This window comes from Aplidium turbinatum, chromosome 4 (assembly GCF_918807975.1).
Source record: "Aplidium turbinatum chromosome 4, kaAplTurb1.1, whole genome shotgun sequence".
NCBI lineage: Eukaryota > Metazoa > Chordata > Ascidiacea > Aplousobranchia > Polyclinidae > Aplidium > Aplidium turbinatum.
In genome coordinates this window covers 1,346,195-1,369,062 of record NC_137475.1, presented here as the reverse complement: position 1 = coordinate 1,369,062, position 22,868 = coordinate 1,346,195, and the positions used below count along the sequence as shown (strand labels likewise).

The window sequence follows — 22,868 nt, the reverse complement described above, 5'->3', positions numbered from 1 at the left end:
TTGTATTGACGACGATATACAGTGCTGGGAGGAAGTGTGTGACAAAGATTTAACGGAGAATATCGTGGCAAGGCATCGCAAAATTGATGATGAAGAAGAAGGCAATGACCAAGAAGACAAAGATGATGAGGCCGAACCTTTGCCTAAGGTTACCCATCGTGAAGCCAAGCATTGCGTTGCAATAACCCAAAAATATTTTGTCGAACAAGGAGCCGAGCAAGACCTCCACAAGCATTTGGATGTTTAAGTACAGACAGTCCAAAAAATTGCTGATAAAGCCAAAAGACAGACGACCCTTGATGCATTTTTCCAGTGACTACCGTACTGTACAGTACTGTATTTTGTTTTGATTGTTGATGGTGTTTTGGTTGTGTTTATAGCCGCAATTGTAGAATGCCTAAACTATTTTCAAAAACGATGAAAAAAATAACGAAATTCGTTCTCCTCGTTTAATGGGACCACCCGCTTAATCGGACCAATTTGGCTTGGTCTCGATGTGGTCCGATTAAGCGGGGTTGACTGTATAATATAATAAACTTTTGTGGAACCCTTAAATTGGCGTTGTCAAAAAGCTAAAGCCCCTGACTGTTTAATTTCTGCGCTTCAATGAGATAACAAAATATGGGCAAAACAAAGGTAAATCTCTCTTTGTATCTTGTTGGCTATGTGAGCGGTACTTTCAACTTATGCTCAATAGCCGGATGATAAAATAGCCTATTGATAAAGTTTTGTGTACCGGTACAGGTTTTTAGATGCATCACTGCTTTGAATTAGACAACACTGTATGTTAAAGATTGTCTGCAATGTTAAAAATGTCATCATTACCTGTTGCTCATGACTTCTTGAAGTTTGTTGATGCTTCTCCATCACCTTATCATGCTGTGAATGAGTGTCGTAAGCTGCTTTTAAATGCCGGCTTTGTGGAAATACGTGAGCGTGACTCCTGGTCTATTCAGCAGAAGAACAAATATTTTTTTACCAGAAATCAATCAACTATCATTGCGTTTGCTGTTGGGGGAAAGTTTCAAGCTGGAAATGGTTTTTCGATTATTGGAGCCCACACAGACAGCCCCTGTCTCCGTGTAAAAGTGAAGAGTGCAAGAGAAAAACAAGGATTCATCCAGGTTGGCACAGAATGTTATGGAGGGGGTAACTGGGGCACTTGGTTTGATCGCGATTTGAAAGTAGCTGGCCGACTTTTGATTGCGGATGTAGAAGATGCTGATAAAATTCAATCGGTGCTTGTCCACATCAATCGACCAATCATGCGAGTTCCTCATCTTGCCATTCATTTGCAAAGATTGATGAATGACAATTTTTCAATCAATAAGGAACTTCATCTTGTTCCTATTATAGCCACTCAGGTTGAACAGCAACTTAACAAAGAGGTTGACCAAACTGGTGATAAAAATCCTGCATCATGTTCAAGCAAGCATCCAAGTGCCCTTATGCAAGCTCTTGGAAAAGAAGCAAGCGTTGCAGTGGAAAGAATTGTTGATTTTGATTTGTTTCTTGCTGACCACCAACCTAGCGCAATAGGAGGAGCACTGGAGGAGTTCATCTTTGCTCCTAGGCTTGACAATCTCATGAGCTGCTACTCTGGACTGCAAGGACTTATTCAATCTTGTGATTCATCATTAGATACTGATCCTAATGTCCGGATGGTTGCATTGTTTGATAATGAAGAAGTTGGATCAGCAAGTGCTCAAGGAGCAGGATCTTCCATCACAGAATACGTGATGAGGAGGATATGCTCTAATGGTCACAATCAAACTGCATTTGAAGAGAGCATTCCAAAGTCTATGATGCTGAGTGCAGACATGGCACATGCTATCCATCCCAACTACCCAGACAAGCACGAGGAAAACCTCCGTCCATCCTTGCATGGTGGTCCCGTGATCAAGGTGAACAATAACCAGCGATATGCCACCACTGCCATCACTGCTACACTTCTTCGTCAAGTTGCTCGCCACGCTGGTGTCCCAATGCAGGATGTGATGGTTAGAAACGATGCTGGATGTGGGTCCACAATAGGTCCCATCTTGTCCACCCGACTCGGGATGAGGACTGCGGATGTAGGTGGTGCACAGTTGAGTATGCACTCATGCAGAGAGGTATGTGGAGTTCATACACCATTACAATGTACAAGGCTTTATAAAACATTCTTCGATAAGTTTGCATCTCTGGATGAAGCAATGACTGTTGAATAATTTTTTTAGTTGAATGCCATATTTTTTCTTGATTATTAGTTCATAATAATTAATTGAATTGTGTTGATTGCTTTGCGGTAGTGTTCAAGTTCATTTTGCGTATATTTGCATTCATTGATACTCCATCATAATTATAGCAATCAACTGCTTGGACATGCTTTCCTGCTAATAAATCTTGCAGAAATCTCAACTGAATTATTTGTAATATAGTAGTGAATTGCTGTAATAAAGTACAAAAGTTGCCCTGGGCAAATTTCTGTTATGTTCAGTTATTCTGATTTTTTATCATTGTGTGCCATCTCTGATTTGAAAGTTTCCTGACAATTGTTTATTTCACAAGTCTCGTTTGTTTTGCTCATTTGACCTCCAATATCATATTCGATCTCGACGTTTCAACCCAATTAACTCATATCATCTCCACAAGTTCTTCTCTGTTTTATCTTTGTTCCTCTCAGAATATGTCATGTAATTTCATATTTTGTTGTTGTTTGGATTAGTTGTTTGTTGCCTACTCAATGTCAATGCAAATGCTTTGTCGTTTTCATTCAAATGTTTTGACCCGAAGGATAATTGACCCTACTGAACCAGATGATGAGTAATGGTCTGTTAAATACATATGTACGGTATATATATACTGTTTTAATTATGGAAATTAACTTATATATATATATATATTTGCAAAGACAGTTTATGTTTTTTGCTTTCGTTTTGATTAGATTTTGTGTTTTGATTGTCTTCACTGAGATAACAATCTTGCATAGCTTTTAACATCACATAAAAAGATGTAGCCTCAACATACCTTAACCACACCGTTTGATATTTAAAGAAATAACTGGTGATAAACGGAATGAGGAGTAATATTTTTAATGTTTTTTGCTAAACCTTAGAAGTTTCTGATGTATAGAAATTCTATGATGATTGATGTCTCGTTTTTGTTATTCAAGGTTTGCTTCTAGTGGTTAAGTTTTTTCTTGATTTGTTTCCCTGCACTTGATCTAAATTGGAACTAAAAATTTCATTTTTTGCTATCTCTTCATGCATTAAAATACATAGGCTTGGCTGCAATGCAATAAACAATGCAATCGTATTTTTTAAATTATTATTTTCTTGCTGGATCTTGGCTATTTTTTTTAGCAGTGAGTTCTGTCACTGATGACGTTCTCATGGAGTTGTGATATCTCATTTCAGAACATGCAGATGGGTTTATGTGTTGTATAACGGTGTAGCAGGGTAGGTTGAATCTTAAGAATGTGATGAATAGTGATATTGAAGGAACTCTCTTCAAATGGACCAACTACTGGGGAGGTGAGTGCCATTTTGTTGCGGCAAGTTTATTTTGTAATTATTTTCTGTCGTGGCTTTATTTTGGCCATGTTCATCTTATAACTTATCACCAACAAAATATTATAATCAACATGTAATTTGAACAATATATTCTATTTGAATAAGAACCTTCTAAAGATTCCAACAAGGGTGAAACAGGCGGTCAAGGTTTTTCAGGTGATTAGTAACTATATATTTGGTATGTATAGATTGCTCTGAATTTTTTGCTTGGCATTGAACACTTTTTGTAGAATCGAATGTCGATAGTATGATATTTATTGTTATCGCATAAATTAAACAAAGTAGTAGGGATTAACAAGCATTATTTACATGATAAGTTGCTTCATCTATGCTTTTTTCTTACTCCATCACCCTTCACAAATCACAATGCACCATACCTATTCATGCCACATGTGTTTAGGTTGGCAGGCTCGCTGGGTTGTACTGCACAATGGCATCTTGTCCTATTACAATAGTTCCGATGAGGTCAGCAAGGGATGCCGGGCTTCCATTAAAATATCAGCCAGTGATATTGTTGGTAAGTAGACGATGAATCTGTTGAAAAGCAATCGTCTTGTTTCTATGCTGGTAGCCTGCTTGGCACCATCGATAAAACTTTGTTGAGGTGGACCAGGGATGTGGACGTTTACACTAGTGCAACAAGCGCCAACAGAATGTGCTAAAGGGCGAATACAAAAATAATGTGAAGCGTTTGTGCCGTGTGCCAACGTGTTTCATCATTGTTAAACATCTTATTCACCCTTCACAATTAGACTGTTATAGTTATATCCATGGGATGAGACATGACCATACAAACACCCTACAAAATCAAACACGGCAAGTTTTGAATTCCCATTCAGCTTCAGAACCTGTCTTGTTGGTGGGGTGCTTTTACTTTCCATTTTCCACGGCGGCCGATAGCCACGCTTCCCTCGGTTATGACTTAGAAATCCACAGCAGGCATTGCACGTTTACGTAATGGTGTTTGATGACACGTGACACGTCACTATTCCGAGTTCACCTGAATAGCAGCATAGGTGGCAATTTAAAGTGAATACTTGAAACGTTCATTGCGCAATATCATTATTTTCAATGGTAAACTAAGTCTATATTTTGCTTGACTGGTTCTGAAAGGCACCCACGTCAATACGCGACTGCTATGAGTGCTGTAAGGTAACTTTGAACTGGGTTCATTTCTATAGATGTTAATTCCCTTGGGCATTGCTAACTTTCCAAGTGTCACTAAACCATTTAATTTCACCTATTTGAAGGTAAACTTTGTTTGAGATTTTATGCATGTTCCTCATCTGAAGAGCTGAACCCATCTCCTTGGTTCAGTCGCTAGGATTGATAGTTTTAAGCTCGATCACATTTCACATCCTTGTATTTCAACGCTCTTGAATTATCTTACAGCTTACCCCACCGACAACACTAGACTGGATGTCGTTGTTCCAAACGAACAGCGCTGGTACCTGAAAGCCAGTAATCCAGCCGAGAGACAAGCCTGGCTGATTGCTCTTGGAACGTCAAAGGCAAACGCGGGGAAGGAAGACATGCAGCAAGGCCAAGGTTTGTGATGACTGATCTTGTCAGTTAAGGCTGAACATTTGCAACATACAGGGCATTGGTTTTAATTTATTTATTGAAGTTTACTAGTTTGGAAGTTTGCTTTTCCAACTTTACACAGAACGGACTCTCAGAGCAGATATTATGTTTATGGTTGTTGTGTGCGCTGGACCAACTATTCTGACACCACTTGTTAATTTAAGGATTAGCTATTCGAGCCTTTGTCATTTTATAAATGTTTTATTTGACTTGTATGCTTTTGAATGGTTGAGTTATTAAAGATCAGTATAATGATCAACAAACTCACCGTGTGGTGTCTTTACCTCGTTGTACAAACTTGCTCTGTGTGGAACGCAACTAGTGCTCACTTGTACCATTGCGGAATCGTATAGTTCGATCAACACTGATGTGGCAGGGAGAAGGTTTGTGTAAGCGGTAGTTGCTTTATCAACTTCACAGTTATTCCAACGCAACGTAGCTCATTGACAATGCATTTCAGTCTGATACTAGCTTATGTTGCATTTATCTTAGTAAATAAAAACAATCAGGTTTGGCAACCAATAAAGTTTATTTAAAATACATTTGAATAATGTGCATGTGATTTAAATAACTTTAAATAATTTACCGGTTACCAAACCTGACTTAATTTTGTTTATTGGATTTTCATTAGTTTGGTTGCGTCCTATTGTTGTGGATGGATGCTAGTAAAGTTTATGATCTGCAATCCAAAGAAGCCAGAACGGAGGTTTAGAGACTTCAGAATCTCTTCGTCGTCGTCGAAGCATCTGGGGCGGAGTGTTTATCATTTTACCACCCGAGATTCACGATGTTCCCCGACTACACTGGAAGGCTGCTAGAGACACGCAGACTTTTCACTCCATTAGGCAGGCTGAAGATGTTGCGGTCGTTGATGATGCGATCTCCGGTCTGTTTTACAGCACCACATTCACCAGAGGAGAAACAGGTCATTTCCCGTTAGTGCATGGTTGAACGGAAAAACCCGACACCCGTAGGTTGAGGCGCACCCACGCCTGTCTTGGGGTCTGCTACTATTCGGGGAGTCCGATTTGGTGAGTTCCTAACCCCAACCCCCTAACCCTAAAACGGCAATGATAATTAGGCTACGGTACCCGATAATTTAAAAAAAAAAATTGAAAAAATCCCCCGTTAAGGGATCGGACTCACCGAATCGGACTCACCGAATCGGACTCACTGAAACGGGCCATTCCGCTGTCTTGGCAGCGTCAGGCCGGTACGACGGGTGTCGGCATCGGGGATGAGTGAGTGGAGTCTGGTGGTGCTTGACTTCCATTCAGAATTCCTGAGATATTTTGTTCGTCAGCTTCGTTAAGCAGAAATTGAGCGGCTGGCATGAATGGGTGTCTTGATTTCTGTCGACCAGGGCGCTTGTTTGGGAGAGCAGAGAAGGTGGTTAGGCTCCAGTGCCCGTCGACCGAAGGACAGAGTGATTTCTTTGCGGCGAAGCTCAGCGGGTTGGATGCCAGCGAGAATGGGGAGATTGTCCAATGGTGTGGGACGCAGGCATTCGGTCACTGTGCGCAGGGTGCTGTTTATGGCAGTGTCGATGTCATGGCAGTGAGCACTGCGGCACCAAACAGGTGCGCACTGCGCAGAACTCGGCTGAAGAGAAGACAAGGGCTAAGGCTGCTATACGCAAAGTGTCAGCCCTCGCCCTCAGCTGGAGCCTGCGAGGGCGGACAGGCGCTTGAGTAGCGCAGTGCGGAATGACAGTTTCTTGTGCAGTGACATCAAATGGTGGCGGTACGTGAGCGATCTGTTTAATGTCACCCCAAGCTATTTTGGTTTAGAGCAAAAGGACAGAGGTTTTCTTTGTTATAGATATTCAGCTCACGATCAGCTTCCCAAATGTGTAGGTGGAAAGCTGTTGCCACAGTTTTGGTTTTGCTGAGTTTCAGTCGCCATTTCTGGAGATAAGCTGAGAGGGTTTTTGTGTCCTGGCTTCTAGGTTTTCCCACGACTTTATGGATTGGAGAATTGCCAGATCATTCGCATAGTCCCCAGAATCACTTTATTGTCTATCTCACAATTGCAACTTTAAATATTTTGTGATTAAGCATAAATGACTTTCTTCCATTGCAGGCTCTCCAGGAGCATACGACGAACTCCGCTCCACCATGAATGAGGTGAGATTGTTCTGTGACCTCCTTGTGCAGCAAGCCGTCAAAGTGAAGGAGGAGTCGTTGAAGACCACCCCGGATGCAACGGTCAGTGACTGAGTGGAGACTTTGCCTTAAAACTCGTTTTTTTTTTTCGGTAGCAATCGTGGTCTACCGGGAGCTCCTTCTCGGCGGCCAAATGTGCGTGCTTGGAGGCCAAAATACAATAACGATAGCACAAGTAAATAGCATTAAACTTGCAACAATGCTAAAATGATCACTTAGCGTTGTTGAAGTCTGGGCGACGTCCTGCAACAGAATCGTTGTACCACGCAATAACTGCTTTATGGGGATTGTAATCCGGTATTGCGGGACCATCTAACGACATTCGCACGAATGCCTCCAATGTGCCTGATTATAAAAGAAGTGCACCAGACCCCTAGAATTCTTTTTAGTACCGAAAAACAACGTTCGACATGTGCAGACGATGACAGCAAGGTAATTATAAGTATTTCAATAATGTGAAGGACATTACTAAAAGAAGCATAATTTTTGCAAAATATGATCGACCAAATGGTATTTGCAGTTTGGGCAACTTGCAGGCGTGCAACAAAACGCTTCAGTTTGACCCACTCGATCAATATTAAATCTGGGTTACACTTTCGCTTCAAGAGATTGTCATTAAAATGGTTCGAAATGAAACTTTCTGGATTATTCGCCCATTTTGCTGGGTCAACTACATTGGCTTTGTTTAGTACTGGATGTGACGTAAAAGAAGAAAGGCGACGTTGAATATTATACCGTTATGATGTCACCATTGAGGTGTGAAGTCACTAACCCACAGCGGGAACATTTCTCAACTATGATTGAAGACACGTGTTTTCCCCTCGGATGTTACCAACTAACCTAGTTCTCCTTTTTGATAACGATTCAATGTTCGACAACATCTAATCGACATAAAAACGACAATACTGCCAGCCGATGTAAATTTAATGTCGGGAAAATTAATGTCGGGAATTACAAACAAGACTTACAGCGCTGGTGATCGCAGCTGGATATATTCCATAAAATGTACAATAGCAAATGTTCCCTCACAATACAACAGTGGTGATTATGGCGTGGTGACCTAATTCTGCGTCACTCTTTGATACTACATATTTTCGACAGTTAATCCACGATCATTCTATTGCGAAATTAAATAATTGGCTAGAAGAAACCGGCGGTCAAACTTGGCCGACTGAGGAAGTAGCACCGGCGGTCATTCAAGCACTACTTAGCGACCATGGCGGCGACTGCTTTAAGGCTTCGACTAAAAGTTTGGTGTATGCTTAGTTGGTTGCACACTGCTTATCAGCTACATAGGAACAGGTCTTGTCGATTTAGGTTTGATAAAATGATGCTTGATGGTTTGATATGGTGATTGAGGTTTGGTATGGTGCTTGATGGTGTGATATGGCGCTTGATGGTTGATATGATGTTTAATAGTGTGATATGGTGCCTGATGGCTTGATATGGAGGTTGACGGTTTGATATGTTGCTTGATGGTTTGCTATGCCTGTTACTTGGTGGTTTGATGTGGTGCTTGATGGTGTGAGATGGTGCTTGATAGTTTGGTATGGCGCTTCATAGTTTGATATGGTTCTTCATGGTTTATTGGTTTAGTATATGGTATGGTGGTTGATAGTTTATTATGATACTTAATGGTGTGATATGGTGCTTGATGGTTTAATATAGTGCTTGATGGTGTGATATGGTCCTTGGTGGTTTGATATGATGCTTGATAGTTTGATATATGGTTTTTGGTGGTAGATGGTTTGTGTTGTGACAGTTGCCCTGAGCAAGAGTTACATTTAGAATTTGTGCTAATAAGTGAAAGTATGACATGTAGCTAAAACTAACTGCATTATGATTTAAGTATCTTTTATTGAATTATTAGTTAGACGCTGCACAAACCACATCATAGTTCCTACCTAACTTTGTCAAGCGTTAAGTAGTTTGTTGGATTGCCTGAAGCAGTTTCCGACCTGTTCGAAATCATTCAGTGCAACATTTTATTAGCCAATTTTAACATCGATTCTTGTATGTTGGACGCTTTGACACAGAATATATTTAACTGCAGCAGACATGAGCGACGACTGGTGTCACTACTCACTAGTTCTCTGGTAGCAGCCCAGATAGCTTGACCATGGCAAACTTTACGCTTGATTTTTGTTTTGTATTTCAAAGGGACGTAATATTACCACAACGAGAACTTTTCATGCTTTACATTCTTGCTCTGCAAATTGAATCCCGTTGACAAATAGCTTGGTTAAAGAAATTGTTTTTAAGCTGGTCTATCGATCAACTGTCAAATTAGAGTTACTGTGTTGTTTGAGTAGTAGCGTAGCTTTTGTTTTTGTAGAAAATCCACCAGATATTGTTGTCATGTTGTGTGCTCAGTAGCTTACTATAACTATTGCGATTATTTTTTAGTCAGCTATCTCGGATTATTTAGAGACACTTTATTAAGTCACCAGTTAAAAGGTAGTTTGCTGCCTCCATCGATGAACTCGCCGTTACTTTCCCAGGTCCTGTCCGACTCTTCTGTCCTCCTGTCCACGACCTGCGACACTTTTCTCGCCGCCTTAGGGAGATGCATCACTGTTTCTGAAACCACTTTGGGGGTGCCTACCCCCCACAACCAGATACAACGCCCCCCACCACGTGACGGCCAGTACGCATTGCCACAAATCAGCCTTTCCAAAACGAAGCATAAGAAGGTGAGGTTTATAAAAATTAAGTTACTTCCATGTATCTACAGTATTTAGTTAAATATTTTTAGGAAATTTGTTTAAAAATCCAATCCTTGAATTTAAAATAATGTCCAAGTACATGATATAATGGACAAGTGCGGCATTTCAACAACAAAAGTCTTTCCAATCTCTGTCCGATTTCGTCACCTTGATGGATCGATGGTTAAAACGATCAAGGTGACTATCCCATCTCCAACAGTTCCACCCCCACATGCCTGCCTCATTTTCTTTGCAGCACAACGTCGTAATAACGTCATACCTATGAAGTTTTCTGCTTCCTCTGTGTCTAGCAATATTTATTTGTTATATTGTTGCAAGTTGTTTTTACTCGCTTCAAACGTAAACTTCCTTGAGTATATCTCCCACTTTACAGCGCAACAAAAGCACCGGGCAAAGTTCTCCAACCACTCCAGTATATTCAGGAGGTTCAGATTTGAGAATGACCTCAAGTAACCCCACCCATCCTCCCCTAAACGAGTTGGGGACGTCCCCCTCCGCAACATCACTGCAGACCACAAGTTCAGGAAGTTACTTCAGTGGGAGCAAGGTGAGATGATGTCATATTGAGAACGACGCATGATTCTGTCTAATGTTGGGTTGTTTATGGTTAACCGGATAGTCCTACTCTAAACATTATTCGTATAACGTGTTTATCCGGTTATTTGATGGTTATTCCAACCCATTAAGCCAACATAAACAATTGAAAATGATGGCATTTATGATCTTAAAGCTTACCTGCATTTGACGATGAAGGGTTACACTGGACAGTGGACCCTCATTGCTTTGTTGTAGAGTACCGTACATCGACACTGCGTTCATTTACTTTACTACTTTTGTAATTGGCCACTTTCCCCTTCGTTGGCGTGCTGGTGCATCGTATGTTGCTACCGGTGCTTTAATTAACCTACCGCGTCCAACGTGAAAGAGATTCGCTTTTGGAACAAACAAGGTTGAGACAATAATAATCAAGTTTTCCATAAAATTACTAATTTTACGGAAAACCAAATCCATAGGTAGGGACCGGTTCTTCCTCCACTGCATCTCATGTCAACTCCGTGGGAAGGGTGGAGCTCCCACGCGCAGAGGTGCTAGATGGAAGAGTATCCGTTGTGGGGTCGTTCCACGCTCCTGGTGATGATGAGGAGACTATGCTGACGTTCTTCAGCGGGATGCTGCACAGGTTCATATCTCCGGTTCATAATCTACTACTGTGCAGATTCAGAATTCCGTTTCTTTTCATGATAGATAAATATTATTGTAAACATACGGCCCGCTAAGGCTTACGAATAACGAAATGCGATCCATATCTAGATAGCTCCGGGTTCCCCTGGACTCGACTCTAGGTTGGTCATCGATTACTTAAGTTCTTCAAGTGTGTAATGAGCCTTTTGCATTCATTCCAACGTTTCCTCAGCACATCATTGAATGTTGTTCTCAACAGTTTCTCGGATATTGTCCTCCAGGAAGACGGAGGTATCCCCACCACCTCCTTCCTGGCCGCCTGTGAGGGGATTGTTCCCTTCCTGGAGACCATCGGGTCGACCGCCTTCGCCCCCGTCAGAATGGACTTCATGGGCAACATATCGGTATGACGTTGCTCTACGTCATAAAGATGCTTATTGCGTTCAATTACCTACAGTTGATGTTTGTTACGTTTTTGGATGCGACAATGCCACATGTTGATGTTTACAGACACTAAGTGAACTAAAGGTTGGCATCTGTAGACATCAGCATGTGGCATTTTCGCATCAAACAAATGTTGTAGGTGGTACCTCTCTTTCTTAAAACTCTGGTTAAGCGTTTGGTTTGGTCAGTATTCCAATCAACCAAGTTTGTATCAGTATAGTAGAGATGTACCGATACCAATATTTTGGCCGATACCGATCCCGATACCGATATCAATTTTTTAGGCCGATACCGATACTGATACCGATATTTTGGCCGATACTTTGGTGTTACAAATAGAAGCAATTTTGGTATTTACAAGGAATTATATCAAGGTTTTAGTAATGAAAGTCCACCGTAATTGTGGACTGGGGTATAAGGGAAGAAACATTACATCATAATTTGGGTTTCTGAAAAATTAATAAAGTGTTTGGGCAAACTCTCCAAATAGGCTATCATAATTGATAATAAGATGTAAAATGTAAACCAAGTGATTTGTGTAGTCGTACAAAAACTATTCGACAAGTAATGTGCAACCTAAGGGCGCTTGTCGTTTGGTTGAACTTGAAAAGCTTTTGCCAGGCCAAAACTACCCAGATAGCAAAAATGTATTATTTTGCATCGTTTTTACGTTGCTAAACGTTTAAAAAACCCATGTAACTTGGTTGTTTTTAGTAAGCTGGTTCTATCAGTTTGTGATTTAATTTCCACCTTTCGTTGTAATAAACTCACCAAGCTTAAACAATGTCATGGCAGAATAAGTAGGCCCAAAATGAAAGCAATGTGACTACGAATCCCCACTAAACTAATCAAACTGGTCTTGCTGCGCCTAAGATGACAACCTTATTGTGAAAAAAGGAGCGTTCTTCCCGGCTATCAGCACAAGGTTGAGCACTCACTAGTACAACGAGCAGTTGCGATTCGCTAACCACAACGATGTAGCTTCCACACTAGCCATTTCAATTCTTGTCGATGTCAATTCTTGCTACGAAACGGCTGTCGAGAAACATATAGTTGATTGGATGGTCTAAATGGCTAGCGTGGAAGCTACACCGTTATAGTTAGCGAATCGCAACAGCTCGCTGTACTAGTGAGTGCTCAGCCTTGTGCTGATAGCCGGGAAGAACGCTCCTTTCTTCACAATGAAATGTCATGTTAGGGGCAACAAGACCATTTTGATTAGTTTAGTGAGGATTCGTAGTCCCATTGCTTTCATTTTGAGCCTACTTACTCTGCCATGACATTGTTTAAGCTTGGTGAGTTTATTACAACGAAAGGTGAAAATTAAATCACAAACTGATAGAACCAGCTTACTAAAAACAACCAAGTTACATGGGTTTCTCAAACGTTTAGCAACGTAAAAACGATGCAAAATAATACATTTTTGCTATCTGGGTAGTTTTGGCCTGGTTTTATCCTCCGCCGAGAGTAAAAAAGAAACACAAATGATAAATATTGGAGAAATTGAGTCTCCTTCACAACTTAAGAATTGAACAACGCAAAACTGCTAAAACAAAGCGATTTGTTTGAGTGAAAGAATCACTGTAAGCAAACAATGCCAAAAGGTGTGCGCATGAAGTCATGGGAGTGTGAGGTATCAAAAATTTGAATAGGTTGTTATTTTTCTAAATCAATGTGACGTTAGTTATTGCTTTAAAAAATCTATATCTTTTCTTCTTCAGAAAATCTGCAGTAAACGCCTTTTTTTACATGTTTAGTATCGGCCACAGTATCGGCCAAATTTTGCCGATACCGATACTCAAAAAATGGCCGATATCACTGATACCGATGCCGATACCGATATATCCGTACATCTCTACAGTATAGCTTCTCATTCTGGGCATTACACAAAAGTAGTATATCAAACATATAATCATGCATCTAATGCATCCCTCTGTGCGGCCTGTAATTTACCTGACCTCATTTTGGAAAACACGTTTATCGAAACATTTCCCTCCCAGAAACTAAAGACGAAGCATGCCTCGAATGCTGCAAAGTTCCAGACTTTGCAGAAGATTCTCGAACAAGAATTGAAAACCTCGACCACCAAGGTCCGAAACTCGGCCACCGACGCCCTGATGTGGCTGAAACGCGGCTTACGTTTCATGCAGAAGTTTCTTGTCATCTTCAAGGATGGTGAACGTAATCTAACCCTGGCATTGAGTGAGTTGTTTGTCTTTGACATGTGTAATAGCCTACTTTGCATCCATATTTAAATTAATAACAAAGTGAAATTAAACGTGTAAAGTTTTGCTTAGAACGCGCCGTCACAACTATCTCGGCAAACTGAATCACTTTTTCTATAAATGTAAAAGGGGCTAGTTTGCTGACTGGGTTGGTACTTTTGACGTTGACACAACGTAATGTTTGTCGATTCCAGACCAGGCCTACTCCGTCACATTGAAACCGTACCACGGGTGGGTTGTGAAGGGAATATTTGCGGTGAGTGCCTTCATGTATTTTTACCTCACAATTGTAATTGGCCACTTCTGTCTTCATCGTTTTACGTGCCAGCTTTAATCACGTCATTTGACGTTAACGCAAATTGGTTCCGTGTGTGAGTTACCATGGCGACGACATGTTTGAAACAACGTGACGAAATGAAGCTCCAGTGTATTAACGTGGTCTTTGTGACGTCAGTTAATGTCACTTGACGTCACTTAATGTCAATAATTTGTGACGTCACGACAGGGTTGGCTGATTTAAATCAAACAATAAAAATCAAAAAAATCAATTAAAAAAACCAAATGATTTTTTATTTGCTAAAATAAAAATAAATACATCAACAAACGTTTCACTGCTTCTCTGTAATACAAAAGTTATATTTAAATACTTAAGGCTATAGGCCAGGGGTGTGCAACCTTTATTACAGGAGGGCCAGATATAAATAACTGGGTGAAACCGCGGCCGCACGTTTATTTAACATATGCTTTTTAGCAAGCACAAAAAAGTAGTTTTTTTGTTATTTATGTTATTCTTATGGCATTATTAGAGGTTATCTCCTTGCAGAAATAATAAGTTAAGACTCATAAATTTCTGAAGAAAACTGCTATTCAAATTTATTGTCACATCGACTTTAGGCCTAAACGAATTCAGTGAGAAATTTGCAGCTGGCTTCTTTTCCCGACGACTTTTTCCAAATTTACTTTAATGAAAGTGGTCTCAATATTCGAAGTTCGTTTTCAAAGTGTTCGTCTGTCAGAACCGCTCGATAAGGAGATTTCATGATGCCCATTTCATTTTTAGAAAAAAATTGTTCGCACAAATACGTTGAGCCAAAAAGAGCCATTTTTGAAGCCATGAATTTTTTCAAATGTGGAAAGTCATCTTGGTTTAGATGTTTTCGGTAAAAATCGCCACGATTCATTGCTAAATACTTTGCTTTCAAATCCGTTTTCTCTTGAAGATCAATCAGTTCAAGTTGGATATCAGCTTGTGCTTTGTCAACGTCTGTGTTGAATGGCGAAGAGAATACCAAACAAATGTTCATGAGATTTGAAGTTCTTGAAAGGAGCCAAAATTCATACAAATTTTCAAGTTGGTCTGCAAATTCAGTTTTCTTCTCAGGATGGATTCCATAGTCTCTCAAAGTTGGAAAGTGGAAAAGATTTCCTGTCTGTATGTGAACTTTCCAAAGACACAATTCAAAATTGGCACATCTTCGCGGGCCGCACAATTTTTCTTCGCGGGCCGCATTTGGCCCGCGGGCCGTACGTTGCACACCCCTGCTATAGGCTATGCATGTTTTGAAAGGCAACTTAGTTTACTTGGCAGTTCACAAACAGTGTTGTTCACTAAACATAGTTTTTGAGCAAGTTTTTTCCACTTTTGGTCTGCTTCAATCAGACGTTCGAAATCGATTGGGCACTGCAAAAGCTGGCGAGCTTGTATTTATGTACAAACATCTCAATGCAAAATAAACTGCAATTTTGTGTCATCTGAACTTTTATTGTTTTGGTATGGTACGTCGGTAACATAATTATATTACACAGTTAAACTTTCTTTGCAAAAAGTCTTGTTGTAGGCTATGCATCAGTTGAGCAAAAAAGCAAAGTAATGTGTGCTCAAACGTAAGGAAAGATTTTAGTGTAGTGAGATGACAGTCTGAGACGTACCTCAATCTCGATATGCACATTATGATTTAGTATAAAGCAACATATCACACCTACTTAAAAATATGTGCAATAGCGTGACGCGACAATTTATCAAAAGACAATTTATCGAACGACAGTTCATAGAACGACAGTTTATCGAAAGACAGTTCATCGAACGACAATTCATCGAAACGACAGTTCATCGAAACGACTGTTTATCGCAACGACAGTTCATCAAACGACTGTTTATCGAAACGACAGTTTATCGAACGACGAAGCACATATGCAATAGAATACTTAGGGGCTGGGGGATAATGATTAGAGGTTACTGGTTAGTGCTTAGGGGTTAGGTTTTCGATTAACTGTCGTTCGGTAAATTGTCGTTCGATAAACTGTTGTTCGATTAACTGTCGTTTCGATAAACTGTCGTTCGATAAACTGTCGTAGTACCGTGCAATAGACACTAGACAGGTTAGCCTACAATGTGATAATAAAAATGATTAAACACTTGCAAAGCAAAGCCTTTCAATCAATCAAGGGGTTAAAAATAATTCTGCTATCTTACTAAAATGATCTCTTCCCCCAAGTAGACTCGACGCTTTTTTATATAAAAAAATAATCAAAAAAGTCTGAATTAAATCAAAAAAATCCGATTTTTTTGATTTTTTAAAAAAATCATGATTTTTTCCAACCCTGCGTCACGAGGCAATGACTTATTGTTTCCTCCCAGCTTGCAGTGAAGGCTGCTCCGTATCCGAACGACTTCATCAAAGCATTGGCAACTAACCGTGACCACGCTCAGGATAGAAGGTACGTGGATTAGATGGAAATTAACGTCAAATAACCATCCCCACTGAGCCATTTGTGGTGGGATGCAATTATTTTCATAAGTTACCGATTCTAGTGAATATCCTTCCAACCCGCAAATTGATTATTCTTGGTCTGTAGATGTTGAATCAACGTAAAAATATTTGGTGAGTGGGCTACGGGTACCAGCGTGTTTGTATCGTGGTCGTCTCACGTCTATCTAACGTCCCTAGACATTGGGTATACACTAGGGTGGGTCGAAATTTGGACTTTTTCTCCGTTTTCATTGCTACAAACTTTTTTTCTCGCGAATAGTCATAAAACGACATCCCTGAAAGTTTGAGCTTGATCGGACATCGTCTTCATTTCTAAAAATCGCGATTTATAAAAGTACCTGAAGCGATTTTTTCGAGGCTTGAAAATGCATTGTTTTTAATAGGAAGTTGTTTTCACGAGATTTGAAAACGTCATAACTTACTTATTGTAAAAAGATGATCTATGTGTTAACAGATTCAATACAATTAGGAGAACCCAATTCATTGTGTAGGCTACTGATTCCGAAAAATGATGACGTCATCAATGACGTCATTAAACAGTAATTTGCAAATAGCGATAAAACTGATAATCCTACATGCTTCATCTCTAAGTTATTTGATAATGAATTGATGTACTTTCAAAACATCATGTTGGTGCTTGATGACGTAATTGATGACGTCATATACATTATTAAATTACATTTCAGTATGATGGCTTCTGGAAAATATTGCGTGTTTGTGATAGATAATTGGGCAGTTAACGATTAGTTATGACTCGATTGATTTTAAATAACAATATTGCTCTTTAAAGATTTGTTCCACACTGCCTTTCCGGGTGTGCAAAATAAGCATTCTTTTTAACATATTTCAACGCAATGTCTCCAATTTTATCAGGCAAAAGTGAACAGCACTGCAATGATTTAAGGATATGCTTTGGTCCGTCTTTGTACAGTGGTTCACATTTTATATCGAACCAACATGGGGCATATTGAATGACTATACGCGCAACAATTATTTTCAAGTTTTCTGCAATGTCACTTGGCAATTTGTGATCACTGATGTATAGTTTGTAGCAACGTGAAGCGAAAGTTAGCCACCGCGAATGATTTAACGGACCAATCTTTGCGTACATCAGTTTAGATGAAGCATAGCCATTCCTAATGGCATTGGTAATCTCGTACAGATACCTTTGATCAGTCGATAGATCTTTTACTATGTGCTCCGGTAGCAAACGATTTTCTGGCCCCATCTTCACAGGCACAAATAAAGGGTTGACTTCTTCAAATTCAACTCTACTTAGAAGCTTTCCTATTGGCCCTTTAAATGGTGTGTCACCACTGGTAGGTCCATCTAATGCAGCGAAGACGTGTCGAAGGGGTAACTCATTGGCTGCAACTGTGCAACATGCATACCAACTCACACCAACCAACCATACCAACTCACACCAACCAACTCACACGATGACCAAGGCGTTGTTCCAGTCCAGTTATCACACCTGATTTAAACCCAGTGTTTACATTCACGGAATCACACCCAACTACTTTGAAACAATGCACCATATTATATTTTTTGATATAGTCCATGAGAGCATTTGTAATATCTTCAGCTGTTCCTGATATTGGACTGACAGCAGTTAAATACTGATTTCCAGGTTTCTAAACAACACTGTAGTGTTCTACGCGAACAAAAATCTTGCCACCTGTTCTTGATGTTATCTTAACAGTTTCATCTTAATAATGTATGTGACGTCATCAATTACGTCATCAAGTACCAGCATGATGTTTATGTTTGGAAAATACATCAATTCATTAACAAATAACTTAGAGATGAAGCATGTAGGATTACCAGTTTTATCGCTATTTGCAAATTACTGTTTAATGACGTCATTGATGGCGTCATCATTTTTCGGAATCAGTACACATTGAATTGGATTCTCCTAATTATATTGAATCTATTGACGCATAGATCATCTTTTTACAATAAGAATTAAGTAAGTTATGACGTTTTCAAATCTCGTGAAAACAACTTTTTATTAAAAACAATGCATTTTCAAGCCTCGAAAAAATTGCTTCAGGTACCTTGATAAATCGCGATTTTTAGAAATGAAGACGATGTCCGATCAAGCTCAAACTTTCAGGAATGTCGCTTTATGACTATTCGCAAGAAAAAAAGTTTGTAGCAATGAAAACGGAGAAAAAGTCCAAATTTCGACCCACCCTAATATACACAAAATCGGTTGTTGGGCAAGTACCTAGGCCCTAGGGTTCAGCTTGTCGGTTCATTGCAGGGGTGTACCAACATGGATTGGTCAGCTCTTTAGATTGTAACGTAGTAATATTGATGTCACTGCTGCATTTCGTTGTTCATCAACCAAAGCTGCGTTGCTTCTGCGTCATAGAGATAATGATGACGCGATTTATTGGTGAACGTCCTTGACTCTTCATTCGGTTGTTGATAGGTTTCTAGGCATCCTCCTGGAAGACATTGATCAGTACACCACAGCCATGGATGTTGTCCTAAACATCGTCGATAACTTCTATGAATCTCATCAACTTGAGTCTTCGGCCATCGTTTGACCTTTTCCCCCGTTACTATGGGAACAAATCGACCGTCTCGCAGCAAAGTCAGCGAGGCCCCACCTCCCAACAGAGTAGTGGTCTTTCATGGGGCGACCTTCTAACTGCATCCACCACACCGCGCACTTAGACATACGCGGTGGTTTCCACCCCACTATTCCTACCACGTTTATACACTGGCCAGGTAGGTCAACACGCGCCAGCCATATAATTTGTGCGCGTGCTGTCTAGAAAGTATAGAAGGGCCTTCTTGACATCGAAACATGCGTTGAATTTTATGAAGCACGGTTTGCACCAGTACTTAAATTATGATCTTGTAATCACATAGCTTTGTCTTTGAATTGAAAATGGTAATTGATGAATGACCCATGGAACGGCAACTGACTGCTGCTGTTTCTTGAAGGTTGGGTAATACACTATTCACTTTGTGTTGCACTTCAAAACCTCGCTTTGTGACGTCACGAAGCAGGTAAATCCCCGAGGTAGCTGTGCGTGTCATCGTTACGTCACTAGCCTCATTCTTACACGCAGTTTATGTAGATTCTGCTTCGTAACTACTTATGACGCCAACTCGTTATTTACAATTTTAAATGGGAATGATCCATTGCCACGCCTTGTGAAATGAATTGGTAAGGGGTGGCTTACCCCTCAGGCGCCGTATTGATCTGCCCTGTTCTGGATTGTGGGAAAAGTTGTAACTTTAAAGTCTAACACATGGTGAGCACTTTCTTGCCACCAAAAGTGGTTTGTTTGAACGTTGGATGATGTAGCAAGAGTAACTTTCCTCTCTGATTCATTTCGCATTGCCCTCAGAGTGGAAAACACCGTCCAGTGCTTATTTAAGCGGCGTAGAATATTTTATCCCCATGTTGGTAAACTATTTGTCTTTGGTTCTCTGTTCATTTGTCGACCTCGTCTGTGGGGGCACGTGTTTCTGTACGCTTTGCAATTCTATACATTCTACTGTTTGTTTTTGTCGCTCGTTTAGTTTCCCATATTTATTCCTAGCTGCTCATTTAATATATTTAAGTTTATAAGTCAAGACTTTAAACAAGTTTTCGACCTACGTACAATGACGATTGTACAGTTTGCAACATCTCCGCCACACGGTGTGATATATTGGGTGGGCGTAGTTTCCGAAGGAAAAGCGGCCGAGCTAAAGGAACTGGCCACCCTACTCTCGTTGGTGTCGAAGGCTTAGTAGCCTATAATGAGAACCTTATCTCCCGAAGTTCAGTAACTGAAAAATCAAATATGCAATTGCACAAAATGCCGTAAAAACAGCTGAAACGTGATTTTTGGGGAAATCCCCGATTTGGGGGTGATCACGTGACCCAAAAAGTTGCGGCACCCACTAAAATCAAAGTTGGGTTGACCAACTGCAAAAATATGCAAAAAAACAACGTGTAACACGTTTAGCCTAAAGATTCCTCTAAGGGCCTGAACTATGAGCAACCTTCTCGCAATTTTCAAATTTTGTACCACAAATCAACTCTTTGTGTGTTTCATGTTGGTAGTGTGGGCTAATAGTCTCTTTGCAAGATGATTTTTCGTATCGCGATTCACCTCGGTCAGGAATTATACATAAGGTGCATAAGTTTGTCAATATTTTTATAGGTGCACCATAACAAAAAAGGTTGAAGAGCACTGACCTAGGCATAGGCTACCCCCTTAATTATGAACGTTACTGAGCTTGCTTTCATCATTAGTTTATGGGCGTTCTTCAAAGAAATTAAAAGGTCTTGCAGACAATAGCTAAGACGATAAATACTTGCGTTAGTTATGGTACCGGCATGTGGAAGGAACGATCTACCTGGCGTCAACACCAATGTGAGTAGGCTACTCACTGTAACTTAGAACAGCAAGCAATGCGTTGCGCTAATAATAAGCGGTTTAGCCAGTAGCCAACAAGACATTTTCAGTATGACGTGATAACGCAATGTAAATTTTAGCTTTAGCAGAAGTAGCGTTTGTTTAAGCTAGGGATGGTAGAAGTATGGGTTTCCACTGTAGGTTGGTATTCCACTGCCCCTAGTTTAGGTGACCAGTAGGGAAGTGGTTTTAGCCTAGAGAGCAATGGCTGAGCTAAAAATTGAATTGTCTTAAATTGGCGTTGTATGCTACTTTAAATAAAATTGACGACGACGAATAACATTGAAGAAGATTTATGTCCGAATCATAGTTGTGTTAAATCTTTAATAAATCATCTCAAGACCAACTCAGTAGGCTAATATAAAACTACCGGTAGCCTACCTACGGTACCACTTTTGACAAAGTGCAAAGTTAGGGAATCATTAAACTACAATAAGTCAACTTGAAACGAGCTATCATTGACTCACAAAGGCTATTTGGGTAGTAATTGACTGGTCGACCGTATGGTCGTTTCTTTGTCTCCCTGTCAGTATGGGGACTTGAGCCACTTTTGCAGTGTCGGCTAGGCTATAGCCTACAACTTGCATATTTCGACCATGTAGGCCTACTGTTTCTTGCAAGTAAACCATTGGTTGATTGATGAAGGGCTGAATAGCAGTGGCCGAGTGGTTAGCGCGTTGGGCTCGCAGTCGAGAGCCTGCATGTTCGACTCCAGCCACCCGCACTTGCTGTTGTTTCTCTGGGCAAGAAACTTTACGATAATTGCCTTTACCCAGTGATCGATTTCGAGTAATGGGTAGTACCAAATTTAAGTCATAAGTAGAGTAGACAACCGGAAACAGACATTGCAGTCGGCTGCAGCGTGGGTCAGGTGTAGGGGAAGGGCGGGACCTACGAGCCGATTTTTACAAAATCTCATATATTTTTTGTTTTGTGTCTAAGATTCGTCTGAAAGTTTACGTATATCTTCCTGCCTACAGTCTCCATACTTTCATGGGTTTTAAGCATGTTCCGTTGGAAGCGGAAGTCCCTAGAGCAAAAAATGTAGCGTCCTCCAAAGTGGTTCATAGGACCAGGGGCGCTGGAAGCGGGGGGGCGAATGCCCCCCCTGCCCTCAAATTTTCTGCAGATGGAGGGGCAGGGGAGGCAATGGTGCCCTTTTAAAGTCATGGAAGCTGCTGCACATTTTGCAATATAACAATTTTTGCTATTCGCTTTTAGCCTAATTATAATCTTTCATTTTTGCCTCAAAATAATATTTACGGCACAAAAGTTTGCAACACAATACAGGCCTTAAAACTCGTTTTTTTTTCGGCAGCCATCGTGGCCTACCGGGAGCTCCTTCTCGGCGGCCAAATCTGCGTGCTTGGAGGCCAAAATAAAAATAACGATAGCACAAGTAAATATAATTAAACTTGCAACAATGCTAAAATAATCACTTAGCTTTGTTGAAGTCTGGGCCTGGGCGACGTCCTACAATAGAATCGTTGCACCACGCAATAACTGCTTTATCGGGATTGTAATCCAGTACTATTCAAACAACACTCGCACGAGTGTCTCCAATGTGGCTGATTTTATAGAAGTTCGTCACTCCCCTAGAATTCTTTTTAGCAACGAAAAACAACGTTCGACATGACTGTGTTGACGATGATGGCAAGGTAATAAAATAAGTATTTCAATGATTAAAACATTACTTGTAGGCTTTAACTGCCCTTTATCAGAACTGACGACGCACTAGCAAGTGCGAAATATTTTTTCTGTTACATCTACTGACATCTGATCCCCGTTTC

General features: G+C 40.4%; 1 protein-coding gene and 1 pseudogene across 1 annotated transcript; both read left to right on the top strand.

Annotated features, from left to right (window-relative positions):
* Window positions 1–702: 702 nt before the first annotated feature.
* Window positions 703–3,400, top strand: LOC145768152 (aspartyl aminopeptidase pseudogene; annotated as a pseudogene).
* Window positions 3,397–20,178, top strand: LOC145768151 (pleckstrin homology domain-containing family A member 8-like). The gene is made up of 12 exons (XM_082579621.1): window positions 3,397–3,515; window positions 3,955–4,071; window positions 4,947–5,102; window positions 7,221–7,345; window positions 9,805–9,996; window positions 10,403–10,576; window positions 11,043–11,209; window positions 11,471–11,615; window positions 13,656–13,857; window positions 14,075–14,136; window positions 16,519–16,598; window positions 19,089–20,178. The coding sequence occupies exons 1-12, from the start codon at window positions 3,464–3,466 to the stop codon at window positions 19,204–19,206; spliced, it is 1,590 nt and encodes a 529-aa protein (XP_082435747.1). The 5' UTR covers window positions 3,397–3,463; the 3' UTR covers window positions 19,207–20,178.
* Window positions 20,179–22,868: the final 2,690 nt, after the last annotated feature.